The following is a 21,272-nucleotide window of genomic DNA, read 5'->3' on the forward strand; positions in this document are numbered from 1 at the left end:
AGCTAAACGGGAACGCTGTAGGACAAAGGCTGGTTGGAGCGGAAGTGTCCCTGTCATTTAGAGCGGCCTTTCTGTCAAATTTTTAAACATCCTGACAGAGTGGGCGTACCATCTCAAAGCTGTTTTTGCCCAATCCAGGCATCGTGATTCATCAACTGTTTGGTTTTGGGTTTTTTTTTTTAATATATCGCTTGTCCTCATTTGAGTCGTGGGTAAAACTCCGTTTCGCCAATTGCAAAAATGATTACGGGAGATAATTTGAACCCGTTAAAGGGAAGAAAAAAAAGATTGACAGAGTTCTCACTTTAAAGAGAGAACTTTGAGAACAGTCAGAATTCTCGATTTTTGATCACTCTGATTTAAGGTAGAAAATTGACCAAGAATTTAGAATTCTTTCAGAATTCATTTTAAAAAAAGGTTGGCATGATTCATTATTGCAAACACACTTTTATCTTTTATCTGACTTTAAAGTGATGACTCTTGAATAACGGCAGGATTTTAAAAAATAGTCACATTTGACATTCATGTAAGAATCCTCAAAAACACAATTCTGGAAATAGAGAGTCACATTAAGGTGAGAATCCTGACAATTCTCAGAATTGTGATTTTAAAAAAGATTAGTGCAACTATTGAAAACTCACACTCAAAATTCTAACTCTTAAGTAAGAATCCTGTTCATCATCAGAATTGTGACAGAGAATTCTGACTTTATTCTCAGTTTGACCATGTCAGGATTTCAGATTTATTCTCAAATTTTTGACAGGGTTATAATACTGAATTTATTCCCATAATTCTGATTTTAAAGTGATGATTTAGAAATTATAGTCAAAATTCTAAAAATAGTCACAAATGTGACCAGGAAAGAATTCTCACTTAAGTCAAAATAAGACACTTAGAATAAAAACAAATTTGTCACTTTAAGGTGAGAATTTTGACTCTTTTCAGAATTTTAGCTGTTTACTGATTTCTCATTTTGAAAAAGTTTGGCGGGATTATTCAAAACTACCCTCAGAAACCTCACTTTAAAGTCACAATTCTGATTATTCTTAGAATGTTAACATTACACTGAGGATTCAGACACTAAAGTCTCACTTTAAAATCAGAATGACTGACAAGATTTTTGAAAGGTCAGAATTCTGAGAATAAAGTCATACCTCTGCAGCATTCAGAATTAGAAGAGGCACATGTCATATTTAATCACCACAGTTTGGAAATCCCTGATTTAGATATTGCCAACAATTCTGGAGGTAATTACGATTGAGGGTTTCCGAAGAGATCGTGTGACATCTCGGGTAAACAAAAACCTTTCAGATGACTGTATCAAATCAGCCTGGAGTGTATTTAAAGCGCAGTACTTATCGATACATTTCTTGAATGCCTAATCCTTGAGAAGGTCACGATCAGTCGGATAGTGTAATGAAATCCTTGCTATTGTGGGAAAATAAATAAATAAAAATCAGAGATGACCTAACTCTCGGGATCGAGGGACGGATCAAGTTGGGGCCCGCGGCATCGTCCAACGTCAATGGCCGACAACTGTGTTTCTGCAATCGTTCAGAGAGAACATTTATAACCATACGTTTTGCAAGCGGCAGATCAATACGGGCAAGTCTCGGCCCAGACCGAAGAAACATATCCAGAGAAACCACTCAATAACTCCAAGCTGAACCTGATGGCTGGATTGCTATTCATCTTCCATTATAAGCCACAGGCCAACAGCCACTACAAGTCGTTTTGTGACATATTCGGCTATTAAGTCTGGCACTGACGTGTACAGCAGGATACTGGATGGATTTTTTCTGTGTGTGATTGCTGCAATCATCAGATGCGGTCCATTTACTTTTTCATGTTACAAAGGGCAGAACCCAGTACCAATTTTAGGTTCAGCAACAACACTCTACACTGAATTCCAAATTATGAGCAGATGCAATTTTTGTTGTTCATGTTCCTTATTGTTGTTGAGGGTGGCTCGGTGGAGCAGTGTTTAGCACGTCTGTCTCAAAATCCACCTTGCCCCGGCTACCTGTGTGGAGTTTGCATGTTCTCCCCGAGCCTGCGTGGGTTCTCTATGGGCACTCGGCTTCCTTCCTCACTCCAAAAACATACATGAAAGGTGTATTGGACATACGAGATTGTCCTTAGGTGTAATTTGGTGTGTGAATGATTGTTTGTCTCTGTGTGCCCTGCTGGCTGGCAACCAATTCAGGGTGTCATTGAGAGATGGACGTTCTTTCTGATTGGACACAATTTAGCAACATGACTGCTGCCTATTTGCTTGGCATGCTTGTAAATGAATAAAGCCGCACAGCAGCGATTTTTGTTTTTCAATAAACAGAACCATGTAGACATTTTTTTTTGTTTGTTTTTTTAACTTACAAAGGGGTGAGAATATGCCCTGGTTATGTGTAGACAAGGTCGGAGTCAATAGAACGACTGCAGCGATTAATAGATTTTTACAGCATTACTCAAAATATGCTGCTTCTTTTTTTTTTTTTTTTTAATAGATCTTTTTCAAATGTATTTTATTTTGACCAAATCTTACCAACTCTTATCCATGGAAGCTATTATTCTGCCTTCAGGAAATCTCCACGCTCAAGGATAACTCAAAGGTTTTCAATGGGGCTCATTCAAGTACATTGTATAATAACTGAAATGAGTCCCTGACTAAATTCTTATACCTCAAGCATTTGACAGAGGTACTTTTTTTTTCCTCCCCCGGCTACCCATTTTTTAACTTTTTTAACCCATTCAATGCTTTGGTAGACTTTTTATTTGTAAATAGACCTGACAGCGTGTGACTTGACTCATCACCTAGGTCAACAACGCTACATTGTCCTGAAATCGAGCACAAGTGCTAATTACGCTAATTAAGGAAGCTTGAAAAAAAAATATTAACTGGAAAAACATCATATTGTATGGCGCACCTGGCTAACGATTAGCGGTGACTGCAACATTAGAAGTTAGCAGAACGCAGCAGTAGTTGTTAGCAGCAATGGCCCTATATACCTGTTTGATTACTATTCAAAGGTAGTTTGATAGATATAAATGACTCAACTGACACATTTGCAATTCCCACTTTTTAACAAAGTAAGTTTACTTAAATGTGCTGTTTTGGCCAGCTAAAATCACTACTGCCATGATACTGTGACTATGAAAGCATACACACAGTTAAAATTAAAGTTGGAAAAAGTTGATTTTTAAAAACAACGTAAAAAGTGGAAGTGTTTTGTTCATTTCGGCAGTCAAAATCGCTCTAGCAAAAATATGTATGCTGCATTCAGGCTTATGTCTCTGAAAATTAAAATTGATATATAAAATAAATGGATGTAGATAAAGTGACAGCAACTGGAATTTTGCAAAGTTGACATACTTTGTTTTGAGAAGAAAATTTCAGTAGTGCCCAAAATCTTATTTCCTGCAATAACTTCAAACTAATCTCTGTAACATAAGTCTGGTTCTGTGAAAACGCATCACATTTATTTTTTACATGAATTCAAATAGCTGATAATTCCATAGAATTCTATGCAGGCTGTCTGAATACAAAAATATTTGAAAGCCGCAGCCCCAAACCAGGGGACGCAATGAGTACAGTAAGTATTGGAATTCCACTATTCTGGGACAAACACTACTTAATTTGGAGGTGTTTCCCTTCATTGCACTGGCAAGGGCAGAACCAAGATTATGTTTAATAGCAATGTTCCTATTGTGCGCGGGAGTTGCTCCGGAGGGACTGCCCTTAAATACGGGACCGCTCAATCATGACAGGAGGATCCCATGTTGGAATGAAATGGGTCATATGATACTTTAAATAAATATGATAATGAGGCAGTAGCGATTTGCCCAAGGGGGTTATTTGTGATATGCGGCAGGAATGGGAGGTAGGCCTGGTAGTGAATAATACACTTTGCTCTGTTTATGTGTAAATGAGACTTCTGCGCCAACGTCTTCATTTTCTAACTTTGTAACGTGGGAAGAAAGCACAGAAAAGGAAGAGCGCATGCACTTAAATATTGAAATGATTTGCATGATTTTACCATAATTAATCATGATTACATTAGTCATACTCTTTTATCTGTTTGTAATATGCCTTGAAGGGATGTTTTTTTGACAGTGTTTAATACTCTCATTACCAGCGTGTCTTCGAGGCAGTGATGGATGCAGGTGGGGGTTGGGAAGCTGTTTTCAAAATATTTTCAAAATATGAATACATATTCTAAATATTAATATATTATCATATTAATAATATAACATATGTTTTCAAAATGAAATCCGATTAACTCATTCACTGCCATTGATGGCTATAGGCGTTAAATATCTATTTTTGGTGGGGTTGGGTTAGTTATATCTATTTAAAAAATATAAAAATAAAAACATTTTTTACTGGTCTGGTAGTGTATGGTTTCATAATCCCCTATATTGGATGCATGGTCAAAAATTGCAAAAAAAAAAATTGGGTCCTCCTGAGACCCATCTTATTAATTTGTGTCCAATGTAGTGGACACTTGTTTTTGACCTATACCTTTTGAATCATTGGAGTTACACTACTAAGTCCAAAGGTTGCACAGTTAATGGATTTTAATCGCAATCATGATATTGGCTGCCACGATTAATTAAGATGATCCTCAGCAATATTAACATTTAAAAAGCCGACGCCATGTCAAATCAAGCACTTTGTCATCCTACTACCAGGGGCCAATGTTCCCCACATGTTTGCATCACAAAAGCTTCTGCTTTACCACTGTGAAATGGCAGTGAGTTTCTCACCTGATTCCTAATATATACAGTGCTAGCTGTCAATTGACACCCATTTTGAAAAATCAGAGTTTGAATAAAATTGGAATAAATTCTATTTGAAATGACCGAAATTGACATTTTGACTGCTAATTGATGAAAATGTACTTGAAAGTAAATAATGTGCTTTTTTTCCAAGTAGGCTTCATTTTTCTTCATTGGTTTGCACTCAGCGAGTAAGTTTGCTGTGTTGCCCTGTGTGTTTTTGCCATGATTATTATTTACTTTATTTATTTTACGTTATTATTTTAATTTGTAAGTATCAAGTCTCGAAGCCTTGTTTATATACTGCTTGTTTAAAAAAAGGGCAATGAATAGACATTTGACCAAACATGATGAATAATGAATATAATCATAATCATGATTTCAATATGGCCATAATTGTGTAGCCCTACTAAGTCCTAGTGTTCTTGGTAGAGGACATCCTGGACTTTCCAATGATTTCTGGTGTGTGGGTAAGAGTTAACTTTCTTGTCTTGCTGAGACAAAATGGACACAACAGTGGACACAAATGAAGGAGGTTTTTGATTTGATCACATTTGGATATCAGATGGCTAAGCATTATTTTAGCAATATCACTTAAAAAAGACAGTAATGTTAACCAGCAATTAGGGAATCCAATTTATCCAATTCAATTGCTTGGTTGTATAAAAAAAAAAAAAAAAAAAAGAATATTGCACAAAAAATAACACAAATTTCACACTCACTCACAAGGAATCAGCTCCGTGCTGCGTGATGAATGGATGCAGGCCCTTGAACGTGGCGCTTGTACCATCAACAGACTGACAATTACCCCTTGCCGTGCGACCGGAGGAACGCATGAGGGGGGCCATGTAACTTCTGACAGTGAGATCAATGACACATACAGTGCCAAGTGTCCTGCAGTTGTGTTGATTCCCAGAATGGATATTGAGTAGAAAAAGGTCAAGCATGTGATTATAGCACTTTTTGGGAAGGTTACTTTTTTGTACTAGTATTTGCTTATTCCAAAAGATTATAAATGAGACTGTTAGGGTTTGTGCTTAAAAAAAAAGTACGCTGTAAAAGACCTATGCAGATTTTGCAATTATATAAAAAAATAAATAAATAACTGTTTCACTGCTAATATGCTATACAATTCTCACACTCGTTTCTTGAGTAAGGTTGTTACATTAATTAAATATTTATTAACTTTAAAGGCAAGTTAACTTTGTTACTTGCCATACCACCATTTCAATAAGTTTCATTTCTGGTTATACGGTCGTCATACAATGTCAAACCTGCTCCAAAGCTTACTCTTTGTTCGTGGCATCAGCTATTATAGTCGTATATTTATCACCCCTGTTCTGTATTTATTGATAGATTCAATTTAGTGTTGCCAATGGTTTGTTCCTTGATGTATCAGTTACTATGCCGTCGCTATGGTATTTTAATTTCGTATAGGATTAAAAATCTTGGTTCTCATTGGAATGACAAAATGTCAGGCTTTCAAGTTCCCATGTCAAACTGTCCACCCAGTTTCTTTCTGAGTCTAGTTTTCAAACCTGAATTTCTGAGTCTCGTTTACAGAGTCTAGTTTTCAGTCTATATTTCAGAGTCTACATTTTCTAAGCCTGGTTTTCCAGAGTCTAGTTTTCAGAGTCTGTATTTCCGAATCTAGTTTTCAAACCTGAATTTCTGAGTCTAGTGTTTAGTCTATATTTCAGTCTTCATTTTTTAAGATTTTTTTTTTTTTTTAATTTTCCTGAGACTAGTTTTCAGAGTCTATATTTGTGAATCTAGTTTTGCAGAGTCTGGTTTTCAAACCTACATTCCTGAGTCTAGAGTTTTCTGAGTCTATATATTAGTCTACATTTTCTAAGCCTAGTTTTCCCGAGTCTAGTTTTAAGATTCTATATTTCTGAGTCTAGTTTTCCAGAGTCTATGTTTCAGAGTCTATATTGCTGTGTCTGGGTTTTCTGAGTCTAGTTTTTACACATCTTGTTTTCAGAGTTAATATTTTTGAGTCTAGTTTTCAGACTCTAGATTCCAGAGTCTAGATTTTCTGGGTCTATTTTTCTTGAGTCTAGTTGTCCGTCTATAGTAATCAAGAGACTAGTTTTATGAGTGCAGTTTTTCAAGCTACTTTCAAATGTGCTTACAATTGATTTATCTGAATATAGACTACTTTTCCACTTTGGCATCCTGTCTTCTTCTGGGTCCAAATTCTGCTCCTAATGTGACAAACAAACTGAAGTCTGTTTTTGACGGGAATGGTTCTACAATTTTTTGTTGAACTTGGAATCATACCAATGGGGGGAATTAAATTTAGAGGTTCCGTTGTAGTCATAGAGTTCCCTATTGAATTGTGGTAAGATGAGTACTCAATACTTCACTATTGCATGGCAATTATTTTGTCATCTATTGACCATCATACGCCATTGAATGCAATGTGATCTGCAATGTTTTTTTTGTCTCTTTATGGCATTTTTCCCGCTTTACCACAAAAACAAGTGTCATGATCTTTGGGGTTGGCTGTACTTGTTTTGTCTCCATCATCAGACGTTTTTGGGTAACTGCTCTTATTTTCTGGTCTCGTCAAACTGCCCGTGCTGCAACGTGTCACTCAAATGTTGGTCTGATATTTGTCTGCGTCACAACTTCCTAAGATACTGGTCTACTATTGGTCAATGTCACTGTCAAAATGGGGGGGATGCTACGGACTGGATCACGTCTGAGTGCTTAAAATAACTATTTATTATGCATTTTACTGCTCGATTCAAACATGAATGGGTGAGCCATGGGTCCCAAAATTTCTACTGATGTTAAAGAGAGAAGTAAGAAGACGATTTATATGGAGACGAAGCTGGAGATAATCAAGAAACACGAAGAAGGCAGCATAGATAGACTACAGGTTTCCACGTTTAAGGCTAGGCTACCTTCACTCGGGAATAGGGCCATAACAAGCTTTTCACATAAAAGGTAAAATAATCCTTTCTATATTTTTATTCATGATGTTTTTTTAATTGTATGCATGTATATTATATAAACGTAGCACTCACTACACTATTTTGATGCAGTTTTTTCAAATGTATATACAATTTTGATGTTTTTACCTGGGGTTTTACATGCATTAGCGAATTAACATAGGTTTGGATTGCCCGCCATTTAGTGAATTTGCGTTACAAGCCCAACCATGGAACAGATTAATCTTGTAAACTGGGGGCCCACTGTATAATGAAATGATGACATAAAACAAAGCATGCATCAAGGTCCCTTGTGTTAGTGTTTTGTTGTAAAAAAAATAAAAAATAAAAAAAAAATCAATGCGCTTTCTGACGCTGATTCCAAATAAGATGCGCCAAGTGTGGGCAGCTGTTTCATTTACGTGTCTGAGTTTGTTTTATTGTCGGCTCGTGCATGCCACCTGCTAAAGCACTTTCACTGACAGCTGTGGGCTTGCGGTAACATTGTTAGCTGCTGTCAAATTTCCGAAGAGGCCTCCAGGTTTCTCTACACCTCCCAGCTTCCCAGCCGCTACATGCAATCCGGTCGGCTCCATGTGTCTCCTTATTTCCTTATCAGCGGCTCCAGGATGAGAAGCCGTCAATAGAACAACCGCGGTGAGAGAAAGCCATTCCTCATATCAACATGGCCCATCTTCACACCGGACCAACCCTGGTCAGACAGCAATTAAAACCTAAGCCCTCCAGTGGGGAGCGGGTGCGAACCACAGATCTATAAAGTTGATTTCAATCCATTCCCCTCCCACAGCCTCTCATCGACACATTTACTCTGTTGACTTGCGCGCCCGCTGTAATTACACTCATCTGCGGCAGACGCGTATTACTTATGGCACAAGAAAGCTCACCGGTGATACTTGTGATCCTATCACTAATGAATGAGGTGTGTGATAAATAGCTAAAGTTTCTGAGGGGAGGAAGAGTGGGGTGGTTCTAATTTCATAACTGTCAGCCAAAGTGACAGAGATGTTGTGCTTTGCAGAGAAAAATCAATAGAAACATGTCAAGACCTGGTTTGTTGAAGTATATGGAATCACTCTTTTGAGATATGGCAAGAACACTGCAGCGCTTTGCCAGTGCCAAGAATAATTCTCCTGCTCTCCTTTGTTTTATTTTAGATCCAATGTGTATGTTTTTGGGGTGTTTACATTTGATTCCTGAGTGTCTGCGTGCCACAACAATAATGGCATCTGTCTCTAATAGACACCATGCCTCTATTTGCCATCGTCCAATTGAAAAAAATACAGTGCCATCGCAAACATGCATTTCCTTTTTCCTCTTTTAAGAAAAAAATATTTGTGCAATTGAGGGAAAAATAGTTTTGCCTGCAAGCGGCAGAGATATTTTCATTCAGTCCAAACTAATTTGTACTCTAAACAAATACAGTACAACTTATCAGACTTACAGACCCAAACAAATTAAAAAAAATAATGATAAAGGGATACTAAACATGTTTATCTATTTTGTCTATAATTAATTGAACCACTACATTATTTTTCATGTACAATTCAAAAATTTAAAATGATATTTTTGTTCACGTGTTCTCGATTAAAAATGAATCACATGTCATGTTTGAGGTAACAATCACAGTTTAGCTCGCGGATGTCACATGACCACACCCAGAGAACAGGCGAGCCATGATTGGTCATTCCCAGTGCCTTAAAGGGACAGTGTGTAAGATTAAGACCAATTTTTCATTAAAAGGAATAAATTAAATGATTATGAATTTCAAAAAATTGCAAATGAATGTGTTTTTTATCATCAACAGTATGTATTAAATATAATCATTGGACTAGTTATGATTAAGTTATATTACATGGGGGGTGGCATTTCTCCGGAGGTGGCCATGTTTGTTATAGCTACGAAAAATGGTAAATGCAGCACCTGCAGCACCTCCTGCTGTCCATGGAAACACGGTCTAAATCTTACACATTATCCCTTCAAGCACATGTAATGTATTTTCAAAAGTATGTAAGAATTGTTCATAAAATTAGTTTTTAGATTAACTATAGACAAAGTATTAACTTTTTACTAATGAAAATAGTTAAATATTTTTATTATCCATTAAAAAGACAAAAATAAACATTGGTTAGTATTTTTTATCATCCAAAATTAATAATTGATAGGATGGTTATTGTTAAATTATTTAAATGTTTTACTCCTTGTATGGAAGTCTATAATTTCTGGTTTCTGTCAGAAACGTTACTTCCCCATCAGAGCAAGATGACCCAAATGAACCTGAAAAGAACGTTGTTGGAATTATGAAAATTTTCAGTAAATGGACTGTGAGAAATATTCTGTATCTGGTCAACAGGTTTCTACGTTGAATAACCCAAATTATAAAATGTATTCTGTTTTGATCAATTTATTTTAGGTTGCCAAATAATTCTATGTGTAAATTTTCATAATAAGGTACTTTTATGCATCGTGGGAAATTTTTAAACAAAAAAACACTGGATTGAGGGTGTTTACAAACTTTTGACTTTATTCTTTGATGAACCAAACATAAACTGATGGAATGGCGAAAGAGTACTTGTTTACGATTATTTCACCTGTGTGGTACTATGAAAAATGTTTGGATTATTTTTTCTTATTTGCCACTTGTCTCATTATATTCCACACGCAAAAAAAAATGTATTTTATACACAGGAAAATCTTAAAACCCAAATCCACATACATGTGGTACTACAGTAACTAACGACGCGGCTGCAGCTCAAAATTTAACGAGCTTAGCAGAGTTGTACATCTTTGTTTTTAACGAGCCTTTTATTGGCCGGCGCCTTGGCGGAACTTTAACGAGACACGCGGCCGAGCGACACAGCGAGAAGCACATATGAGCCGGTGGTTCCGGTGTCAAACTCTGAACGGTTACAGTAATTGTGCAACATGAGGTGGAGAGAAAAAATGGTCGTGCTTGTTACGATGCTCATTTTCTCCGATCTGACCTCATGCTTACAATTCCGCTGTAATGAATGTTTTACTGCCAATTGCAACAGTAGACAACTGTGAACATAGCAACAATGTGTATCTGCTTGTGTTGTCCCATTGGGAATGTATAAAAGAAATATCTAATAAACTTTGTTTTAAAGCACATTCTCACAAAAATTAAGGACATATTGTGTTTGGCATGCTACTCAGTTTTAACGGTTTGGATGGCAGCCTGGCGCTTTAAAAGGGGGGTAAAGTCAACGTCCTTTAGAAAGTCTGCACGATTAGTTTTTAGTATCACACTCCTAAAATAGAATCAGGACACAGAACCAAGCAGTAGGACTCAGTTAAGACCTCATGGTTCTAGTGGGAAATTTGCAATTTTTCCGACAACCTTTAATAGTCCTATAATTTATCTTTTCCTGTAATTGTCTAAACACAGAAGCATATTTAGACATTATGTTTCAGACTATTGTACAGAACCAGTCAAACGCAAATTCCTAACACGTTGCCAGGTCAAGAATTTCAATGATTTACCTTGAAAATGCACAGCAGTGACCCTAAAGTCATTTCAGACCATATGGCATCATCCGCATCATAAAGCTGACTGAAAAAATAACATGTGTAAATCATCCATGCGTATTCTTTTTGATTAATATTAAATAGATATAGTGGACCCATGGAATGTGGCATCCGTGGCTTACGTTTTATTCACGTTATGATGTGGAATACTGAGTTTTTTTTGTCCCCTCTTTGAGGCATTTATCCCACTTTACATTTAACATCAACAACTGTCATGACCTGTGGGGTTGGTTGTGTTTGTTGTTTTGCCCCCCCCCCGAGGCATTTTGGTAATTGCTCTTTTTTTGCAATGCGTCACTAAAATGCTGGTCTGCTATTGGTCGGCGTCTCGACTACATAAGACACTGGTCTACTATTGGTCAGTGTGAAAGGGTCTCGCAGATGTCTGTCTGCTATTGGTTGGAGCACAGGGTCACAAAGATGGTTGACTTGATCTCGTGTGAGAGTGCTTTCAATATCATATCTATGATGCATTTTAGTGCTTAATTCAAACTTGAATTGGTTATCCATGAGTCCCAAGATTGCTAGTCATGTTAAAGAGAGAAGTAAGAAGATGATTTATCTGGAAACGAAGCTGGAGATAATTAAGAAGTACGAAGAAAGCTAAGATAGCCTAGCCTAGGCTACTCTTACTGGGGAATATGGCTATACCAAGCGTCACTCAAAGGTAAATCCTTAAATTTTTTACTTATGATGGTATTTAATTGTATTGTATGCATGAATATTATATATTATATAAGTAGCACTTAACATCCTATTTTGATAACAATTTTTAATATGCATATACAATTTTTATGTTTTTAATTCGGAATTTACACACACTAGCTAATTAACATAGGTTTGGATTGGCCTCATACAGCGAATGTGTGTTTATATACTGTCTATAATATATACATATATATCAGAAAAAGACAGCTAAACTGAGCTCATTTTCCAAATATCAAAAGGTTATAGCCTCTTCCACCCCAAATAGCCTTATCCGTGTCACAGGGATGTTTGAGGGTGTAAATGATTTAGCGCACGCGCGTGTAGGTGACTCGGAGCATCTGTTTAGATAGCAACAGGCTCAGGCAGACGCAGGACGCCGGCTTATCTTGGCCGAGGTGCGCAGACGCCGCATCGCGCCGGCGAGGTGGAACGATAAACATAATTAAATTGAGTTGGATTACACAAAATGGATGGGATCAGTTGGGAAGGGGAGAAGTTAATCCAGTGCAATCCTCTATAAACGTGCCAGCCACACAAAAAGCGGGCAAAAATGAAGACGTTGAGGAAGAAAACACAGTGGCTGCCACAAGGAGATCAAGATGTTTTCCCAAAGTCAAACAGCAAACAAGATATAAACATAAACTATTTGTTTGTTGATTGCTCATTTCCCACTTGTGTCACATTCTTTTATGCATAATCGTGAAAACGAGAATCTTTCTTCTGACATGAAGGGTGAAGTAGTCCTGTTAAGTTGAATTTTTTTTTTTTTTTTGAGGGGGTGGCTCATATGCTGTCAAAAATGACAAAGTAACACCATTAGACCACTGCTGCCTTTGGAGCAAGTCAGGTTGGGTAGCTTGTGGTTCCATCGCAGCGGTAATGACAGTGATTAAATCATGTATGAAATTAGAGCGGAGCTATTTGGCCGCTATCGTAATCTTGGGTTACATCGTGATACGTGACTATTACCTGAAATCTGTTGTGTTAAAAAGGCCGTCGTGAAATTGCAGTTTTGGGGAAGTAACTTAATTGAAGCAAGATCAGACCTCAAGAGCACTGATAACCTGCAACCTCCTGCATGTCGATGCAGTATCGGTCTTGGATATTAAGAGTCCAGAATCATCAATAGCAGTCTAATTAATTGATCTATGTAGATTTTAATTATAGGCTAAAGGCGAACTTGTCCCTTTTTAAGTCACATTTAAAACGACAGAGAGGAGCCAATGAGGACTCTCTTCCGAAGAAAAAAAAAACATGCAGATGCCTTTTCTTGTGGCTTTGATTGAGGGTCTACTTTTGTACACAGCCTAAGGCGGCAAATTTGACAGTTTCGACAGCTGAATCCATAAGACGAGCACAAAATAAGCTTTGCCGCAAATGGCAATTGTATCCTTGCAATATGGTGAGGGATCATTTGGACAACAACAGCGGTGCTCAAACAGGAAACCAACAAGCGCATGGCTCCGACTAATGCACCTACTTAAAAAGCTTTCAAGTTTCACAACCAGGCTAAGCATATGGAATGTCTATTGTGTGGGATATGTTATGTGTACAATATATGAACATGTAAATGTGAACTCACAAATTTACTTAACGATTATTCCTTTTACTGTTTTCTATTTATGGCTTAGAAGTGTTGTCATATAAATATTTACTGTAGCAATGGTTGAGTACAGATATCAAGCATGGTATCAGCGAGTATTAGAGGTTCTCTTGGAGCAGTTTTACGATCATGAAATAGACATATAAATTAGAAGAGTAGAAAATTGTGATTAATTTAATGAAATTGGGGGGAAATAATGGAAATTCATGATTGAAATAAACAGGTCTTTCTTTATAACGATATGTCATTTTTTGGAGGGGGTTGCTAGTGGTATTGGTATCTGTGAGAACTGAGTACTGGGACTGGTATTGGTAAAAAAAATATATATATATATGCCATTGAACAGTCCTACTCTACTGTAATCATAACTTCATTTTTGGTTACTACTAAACTTTTTGACAATGGTATATTGCGATTGTATGAATGTTGATTATTATGCTCTCGAACGAGCTGAACTGTGCCAAAAAGCCTTTGCAAAATTTGTATACAGTGAGCTTTCTCCTATTTATGGCTTGAACTTCACAAATATATATATATATATATATATATATATATATATATATACATACACACACATACAGGACGTGTGCTGCATGGACTTCAATAGCAACAGTCTTGTGTAACATTGCCACACAGCCGCGAATGTGAATGCAACATTCTTCTCTGTTGCTACTGAATAGATTTTAACCGTCACGGATCTGCTGATTGTGACTGATAATGCGTCCAATATGCTCGCAGATAAACAGATTAACAACCTGGTACATGTTTCATGCTTTGCCAAGTATAGCTGCTGACTTGAAAAAGTTTATTTTTTATATCTTGTGTTTTTTTTTTTGTTTTTTTTTTGTGAATGCACTGAGAATTATTATTATTTTTCATTTGAGCAAGTTTTTCAGATAATATTATGGAACTGCAATTTCCTGTAATTTTCTGTCTTGCAAAGCAGACTAAAGTAGTGTGATGAGCAGACTAAAGTAGTGTGATGATTGCCACATTTATAGATTGAAGCAAAAAACTAGAAAACAGGTTCTGGTGTCGAAAGGTTAACATTTTACTACTAAAATGGCTAAATTGGTTTATCCTTCAAGGGTAACATTTAGCATCACAAATGATGCTATATTTATAATTTTAAACTATCAATATAGGTAATAATGAACAATTTAGGGGGTGTCAAGTCTATGCAGCTTTTTCCTTCTTGGTTCCTTTCCCCCCCGGTTTACTGTTACTGTTTATATAACAGAGTTTAAAGGATGTTCTTTTCTGAAAGTTCATTCATCAAAAATGCATTAGTCCACAGTTTGTCTTTTTCCCACTTGTACTTTTTTATAAAAAAATCTTCACAAAAGTTAAGTTCAATCAAAGGAGGGTTACCTGGTGTCTTTGAAACTATTGTCACTGTATGGTCCAAACTTTTATTCACATTTTCATCTGGTTTGAAGGGAACAAGATAGGTTTTCATTGTTTTCGAAACACTGATTATTTACGCAGTCACATCCATCAATAAATAGACAACTATGATACAAGTGCCATATGAGTGGCCCTATAATTCCGATCAACATGCAACCCATATTAACAGCAAATCAATGCACACATGAGAAAATAAAAGAGGTGCTATTTGGTTTTTGCAGCTGCCTGCTGGTCCTGGCCTACATTTCCTCCCTGAATCCCAGCGAGGCAAAGAGTTGTGCAAACACTCCGACTCGCTCAGCTCGTCTGAATGCAAAGCAGCTCGCCGGCGCTCTCTGTCTGGCCTCTTACAGCAAGTTCACTACATCAGGCGGGAGGTCGAGTTTCCAGCCGCTCCTTGGACCGCTCGCTGTGTGGCTCGGCACGTCAGCCAGCCGGGGATCGGAAGATCATTATCGCCAGCGAGCACTGTCCCCCCCACCCCCTGAAACAAACCGCTATCGCTTGCCTTTGATCCCGTGCCAAAGCTGATTCTCGTTCACTTCTGGGCATCCTAACCCAGGAAGTGCTCACACTTGAGGCCAAACTCAAGCGCGGCTAAAAATACCCCGCTGTTCCGTTGATGAGATGGGGATGTATAAATTAACGATGAGGCATCTTTCTCGAAAAAGATGATATTCATCCCAAAACTGACAGATTTAAAAGATTAGATGTAGCTGTTGGGTTTTGTTTTTTTGTTTGTTTTTTTACTTTGAGGGCAAGCGAACTGAGGAAGTAAGCACTATAGGAATCCCTCGTTTTTTGCAGTTAATGGGGACCGGATGGCCATGCATAAATTAAATATGTTTAGTAAAAACCTCTGTCTCTTTCTTTCCCATGCTAAATGATCTCTTAATTAGCTGTAGTAAGGCGGTATAACAGTCTCTTTTGGGCACAAACTTTATTTTTCATTTTTAACACATACTACAGTGCGATCAGTGAAGCTCCAAACACCCAACTCACAGTGCAGCACTGATACCAGCCCTCGTGGACTAGTTTGAAACTTACAGTATGTTTTAAAGGCTTCCTATCATGGACATCCAACTTTTTAGAGCTTTTAAAATACTTTGATATTTATCTCAAATTTTGGGGCAAATTTTTACTTTTTGTTATATTATTTCTAATTGGTATTACTATTAGTAGTAGTAGTAGTAGTAATGCTCAATAAGACTTTTTACGGACTAGAAAGAGTACTTGTTTGTTCCCCATGCCAAATATTTTCCCAGTCCATCCTTGACCACCAGGCTTCGCAAGTTTTCTGGAAGAATCCCCATATTTATAACACAAATTGTTACTATGGTCAAAACAAATAAGCAATACAGAGATATCTGCAACATTGTTGATTCACCATGGAAAGGTGATTTCCCTTTTGCCATTCATAATGAGTTACAGGTATTTACTGCTGTATTTTGACAATTAATTCCGTCAGACATAGTTTTGCTAAGTTTAAACTGGATTTACATCCAAAAGGGGAAATTCATGTAAATTGAATAGAGATAAATTAAAGACATCACAACCTGAAATGATGACAAGTTGGAATCAAATCTGTGATTTCCTCCACATAAATAAAAAATACATTGATGTGGGCTTTGTTGAGGACAAAGTTTCCCTAATACATGAATCAAAGACTTGATTTAACATTTGTTGCTGTTGGCATATCATCATTATTTACAAGGGTCAGTTTATAGTAATACTATTACCTCTTTTTGTCTTTGTTTTTGTTTTTTTTAAAAGAAGCTGAATAGGAGAAAACAGACAGTAGAAACACTTCCAAAGAAAGCAATCTGCTTTTGTTGCAGCACTTTGGACAAAGATAGCAAGAGTGTAAAGTCATTATTTAATTTACATATTCCACTGACGAAGTGTCGGCATGCTGCCGTCCGTCTGAGGCTTGTTAGAGGGGCACATGTGAAATCCTTGAGGGAGAAGAGCTCTGTACGTACAGTAAAAGGCCTGCACTATCAAAAGCAGTCTCTGGGCTTCGACTACATAAAACTCTTAATTTTAACTGAAAAGAACCCTCTCTGGACCTGGAATAATCTTATATTTCCCGTTTGTATGCTCAAACTGCAGCTACTCTTGCCACTGGCATAATCAAGTTGAGAATTCATCAGCAAGATGGCAAAAGAAATGCTGTATTAAACAGAGCCGTGTTCCATCTGTTGTGTAAGCGTGAGATAACAGTATTTGTCGGTTTTGAGAGTGGTGGCAGACTGTTTTCGGCCAATTTTTCTGCACTGCCAACTTGTGCTTACTTCATAAAATGTCACGGATTAATTCTTCCACTTGCCATGTGACCCAACTCAAGTCTTTGCTCCAACACAAATGGGGCACACTTGCTTTATGAAAAGACTTCTAAATTAAAATGTTGTAAAAATAAATAAACAAACATATGAATAAAAAACTGTCAAAATAAGTCCACAACTGTGTTTTTAAGAACAACATGTACACAACAAAGTCACCCCTATGTGTGTCAGTGTGAGTAGTAAGTAAAATAATAAGTAAAATAAGACAATGTGGTTGAAAGGTGTGCACACCCACTCGCAACTGGCGGTTTGGCTATTTTCAGAATTATCCATGTAGTCTATGTAGTCTATGTAGTCAATTGCAATAATTAAGGTTTTGCAGGAAATTCTGGCAAGTGCTTCAGACTTGTGACATTAATCTCCTGTGAAGTGTTTTTTTGCCAAAGAGTGGAAAATATTTTTACATTTTGTGCCAACTGATAAACTCCAACCGAATACAGGTCATAGGCTAAAAACTGCAAATGGTGGACAAAACTTGAAATAATTTATCTTGGCAAAAATAAAAAGACTTGGCATTCAAACAAGGCTGTGTAAACTTTACATATTCACTGTGTGCGGTCTTCGTGTCCTTTTAATGTGCCTGATAAAAAAAAGCATAAATTTATCATGGATTGATGTGTTCTCGAGTTCTCTCGCCTGCTTATGCATTATTCCAACACACGAAGGACCAAGACATTACAGCATTACTCCCACACTTCAAATATAATATATTCTACAATGAGCAAACCATTGATCTGAGAGGACAATGCCAAGTTCTATAATCACTTGCCATAAAACAGATGAATTTCCAAGACTGCATAAGAAAATGCAAATGCTGTATAACTGAGAAATGCCCATGTACAGTATATTTTGATATATTAATCCTTTACATGTCTTTTTAAACTCCAAGTTCATTATATATAAAAAAAAAAAAAAATCTAAAAGATCCTGGCCAGGACTGATTGGTCTAAATATTATATTGTGGCACATTTTAATTGCAAACTTGCACATCATGCAGATTCAAACAATCTGATGGTGATAATTAAACATACAAAGAAGATGAATATGCATATACTTTACCACTGGAAAGCAAGCAAACAAACTCTGCCTCACTTTTCAAGAGTTTCTTTTATGGCCCATGAGGAATGCCGCTTGAGAAAGCAGAGGCATCATGGGACAAGCAGAGCGCATGAAAGCATGAATTAGTTAGTGAATGTTTACACTGGACGTGTGCCTCCTGCATGAGGCATTCTACAGGCGCAATATTGAAAAGAAGACAATGGAATATATGCTGTTATTTTTCATTAAAAACTGCACATAATGAGACCTTTATGTGGATAAATTTGAGTCCATCTAAATTGCCAAACATCAATCATTTTCATAACCTGGGTTAAAACTTTGTCAAATGTCAGCCATTTGGTTCTCATTTATACACGCTTTTGAACTAGTCTTATCCAGGGCAGGTCTCCATTCAATCACAGGACACACGGAGACAAGACATCATTTACACTCACTTTCACACCCATGGAGAATTTAGAGCCTCATAACACGTATGTTTTTGGTGTGTAGGAGCAATCTGACATTGCCAGATTCAAACCATCATCCAGCCATCTGTTCATTTTCTCTTCTTGTTGGAATCGGGATGAGCAGGAGCCTATCTGAAGACTTCTGTCAAAAGGCACTCTATACAGTCAGCCGTTCACACCAAGACTCACAGTGAGAAATGAACCCACGCTGCCACGTGTGAATACCACTTCTAAATTATGAGTGACTTTGTCTGAAATGCAGTAAAACTAAATTGGGAGTATGTGAGACCCATATAGCGCTCCCTTTAACTTAAATTAATAGTCATTTCAGATGTGATTAGCTTCCACAATCTAATAAGATCTAAGTGAAAAAACAAAAAAAGAAAAACACTAGAAAACTGCTCTGCATCATTCTGTTTGCAACAACAGGAGACACGCAATTATGCACAAAATGCATCAGAAATCAAATGTTGCACAAAAAGTGTTGTATTAACCCATGGATGATATCGTTCTGATTAAGTGATCCTACTGAGTACGTAATGCGTGCAGTCATTTCGTTGTTAAACAACAGAACCTTACCTTGCTCTAGCAGCCGCAGAGAGTGCTGGAAAGCCGGGTCCAGCATTTCCTTTTCCGCCTGAAGCTCCGGTAAGTATTGTTCGCTCCCCATATCGTCCCTGGTCCCACCCACCCCCCCCCCAAAAAAAAAATAAAATAAAACCCAATCCTGGTGCACTTCGAGTAAAACTTGAAGAAGCCTAGAGCTGTTCCGGGCAAGCGTTGTCCAAGGAAAGAGAAGAAAAAGACGCTGATGTCAAGCGCTGTCGAGGGGCATTTTCTTCGGCCCCAGTCCTGCGCTCGCTCCCAATTACACACAGATGAATCACGTGACGTTAATTTGAAGCGTTACTGTTGTATTTATCCCATTCGAGAGGTGCTCCACCTCGTGTTCCCCGGTCGTGCTTCCTCTGTGGGCTGACAGCGTGCCTGAAGACGCTCTTGACAGATCCAGCGGCGAAAACCACGCCGCCTCCTAATTGGACGGGTGAGGAACAAAGGGGGCGGGGCTAAAGCTAGAACCTGTCCAGGGTGCTGAATCGTATCAGTAATATATATAACATTTAATTGTTATAAAAATCACAATGTCTGTCTACTCCTCTCCTTTAAGTGCATGCGACAAAAAGACGGGTGCCAATTTCAAAGAGCTCAAACAATGGAGTCAAAATGAAGTTAAATGTTTTAAATATTTAAGGAAGTTATGACGTTTGAAAAACTTTAAAAAAGCTGGCAAAGTGGCTCGTTGTTTCCAAGTCCAACAATAACAATAAAATGGCTGACCAATTTAAACCTTGGCCAGTATTTTGTCATTTTCTTTCACACAGTATTTTAGCCAAGGGATGACATACTCTTGATAAGTGGACATGCCCTGTGAACTGACACGTTGTCAACATCTATTCATTTTTTTGTAGCCGCTTATCCCCACAGGGGTCGCAGTCACCTATCTCAGCTGGCTTCAGGCAGTAGGCGGGGGACATCCTGAACTTGTTGCCAGCCAATCGCAGGGCACACAGAGACGAACGACCAACACACACCCAATCACACCTAAGGACAATTTAGTATGTCCAATTGATCTGCCATGCATGTTTTTGGAGAGTTGGAGGAAGCTGGAGTGCCCAGAGAGAACCCACGTGGGCTCGGGGAGAACATGCAAACTCCACACAGGAAGGCCGGAGCCAGGTGGATTTGAACTAGGACCTTAGAACTGTGAAGCAAACATGCTATTCACTGTGCCACCGAGCCGCCCACGTTGCCAACATCTGGGTGAAATTTCACCTCACTAGTGTTTTTTTTTAACGCTAACCCTAAAGATCCCACAGGTGCATGTGAAAAATTACACATACAGATTAAAGCGGTGGACAGAATGCCGCACAAGGGTTAAAAAAAAATAACTAAACAAATAAAAATAAAAAAATAAAAAAAACACTTGAATTACTTTGTCACGATCCTGATGACATAAATTTTGACATTGTATAATTATCGTCAGCATCTTACAAACTGGATGAAACTTTGTCCTCAATTACCTCAAATTTGGGAACGATATGGCAATATAAAAAAAGCAAGCGAGCTTTCAACATTTTTGGACAGCAAAGATGAGTTGTGCCTCTGCCTGAAAATCAAATATTTGAAAAAAGGCTATGAAGGGATTCCATTTTACCTTATACCTAAAATGGTCCTGGAAAACATTTGTAACCAGACAGTAGTGCAAACAGACCTGTGTGACCTGATGTCACCAAAATGGTTTGGTGAAAAACAGTGAAAAAAAGTCCATTTTCTCCTAACATACACCACAGTTTTTTATTGCCCTAATTTTCATGAGATTCAATTTCGAACAAATATTTTCATCTAAATTTTAGCCCAGCTA

The 21,272-nt window shown here is 37.6% G+C and overlaps 1 protein-coding gene across 3 annotated transcripts in view; it reads right to left on the reverse strand.

The window, feature by feature from the left end:
• khdrbs3 (KH domain containing, RNA binding, signal transduction associated 3) overlaps positions 1-19,837 on the reverse strand; it is a 115,983-nt gene extending 96,146 nt beyond the window's left edge. For all 3 annotated transcript variants that reach the window (XR_015864068.1, XR_015864069.1, XM_088405666.1), the window contains exon 1: positions 19,430-19,837. Coding sequence is in view for 1 of the 3 variants with exons in the window: in XM_088405666.1 (XP_088261792.1) it covers positions 19,430-19,520 (91 nt within the window). In the remaining 2 variants the exon portion in view is untranslated. The remainder of the gene's footprint in view (positions 1-19,429) is intronic.
• Positions 19,838-21,272: the final 1,435 nt, after the last annotated feature.

Source organism: Hippichthys cyanospilos, chromosome 21 (genome assembly GCF_059441005.1).
Source record: "Hippichthys cyanospilos isolate Australia breed blue-spotted pipefish chromosome 21, RoL_Hcya_1.0, whole genome shotgun sequence".
NCBI lineage: Eukaryota > Metazoa > Chordata > Actinopteri > Syngnathiformes > Syngnathidae > Hippichthys > Hippichthys cyanospilos.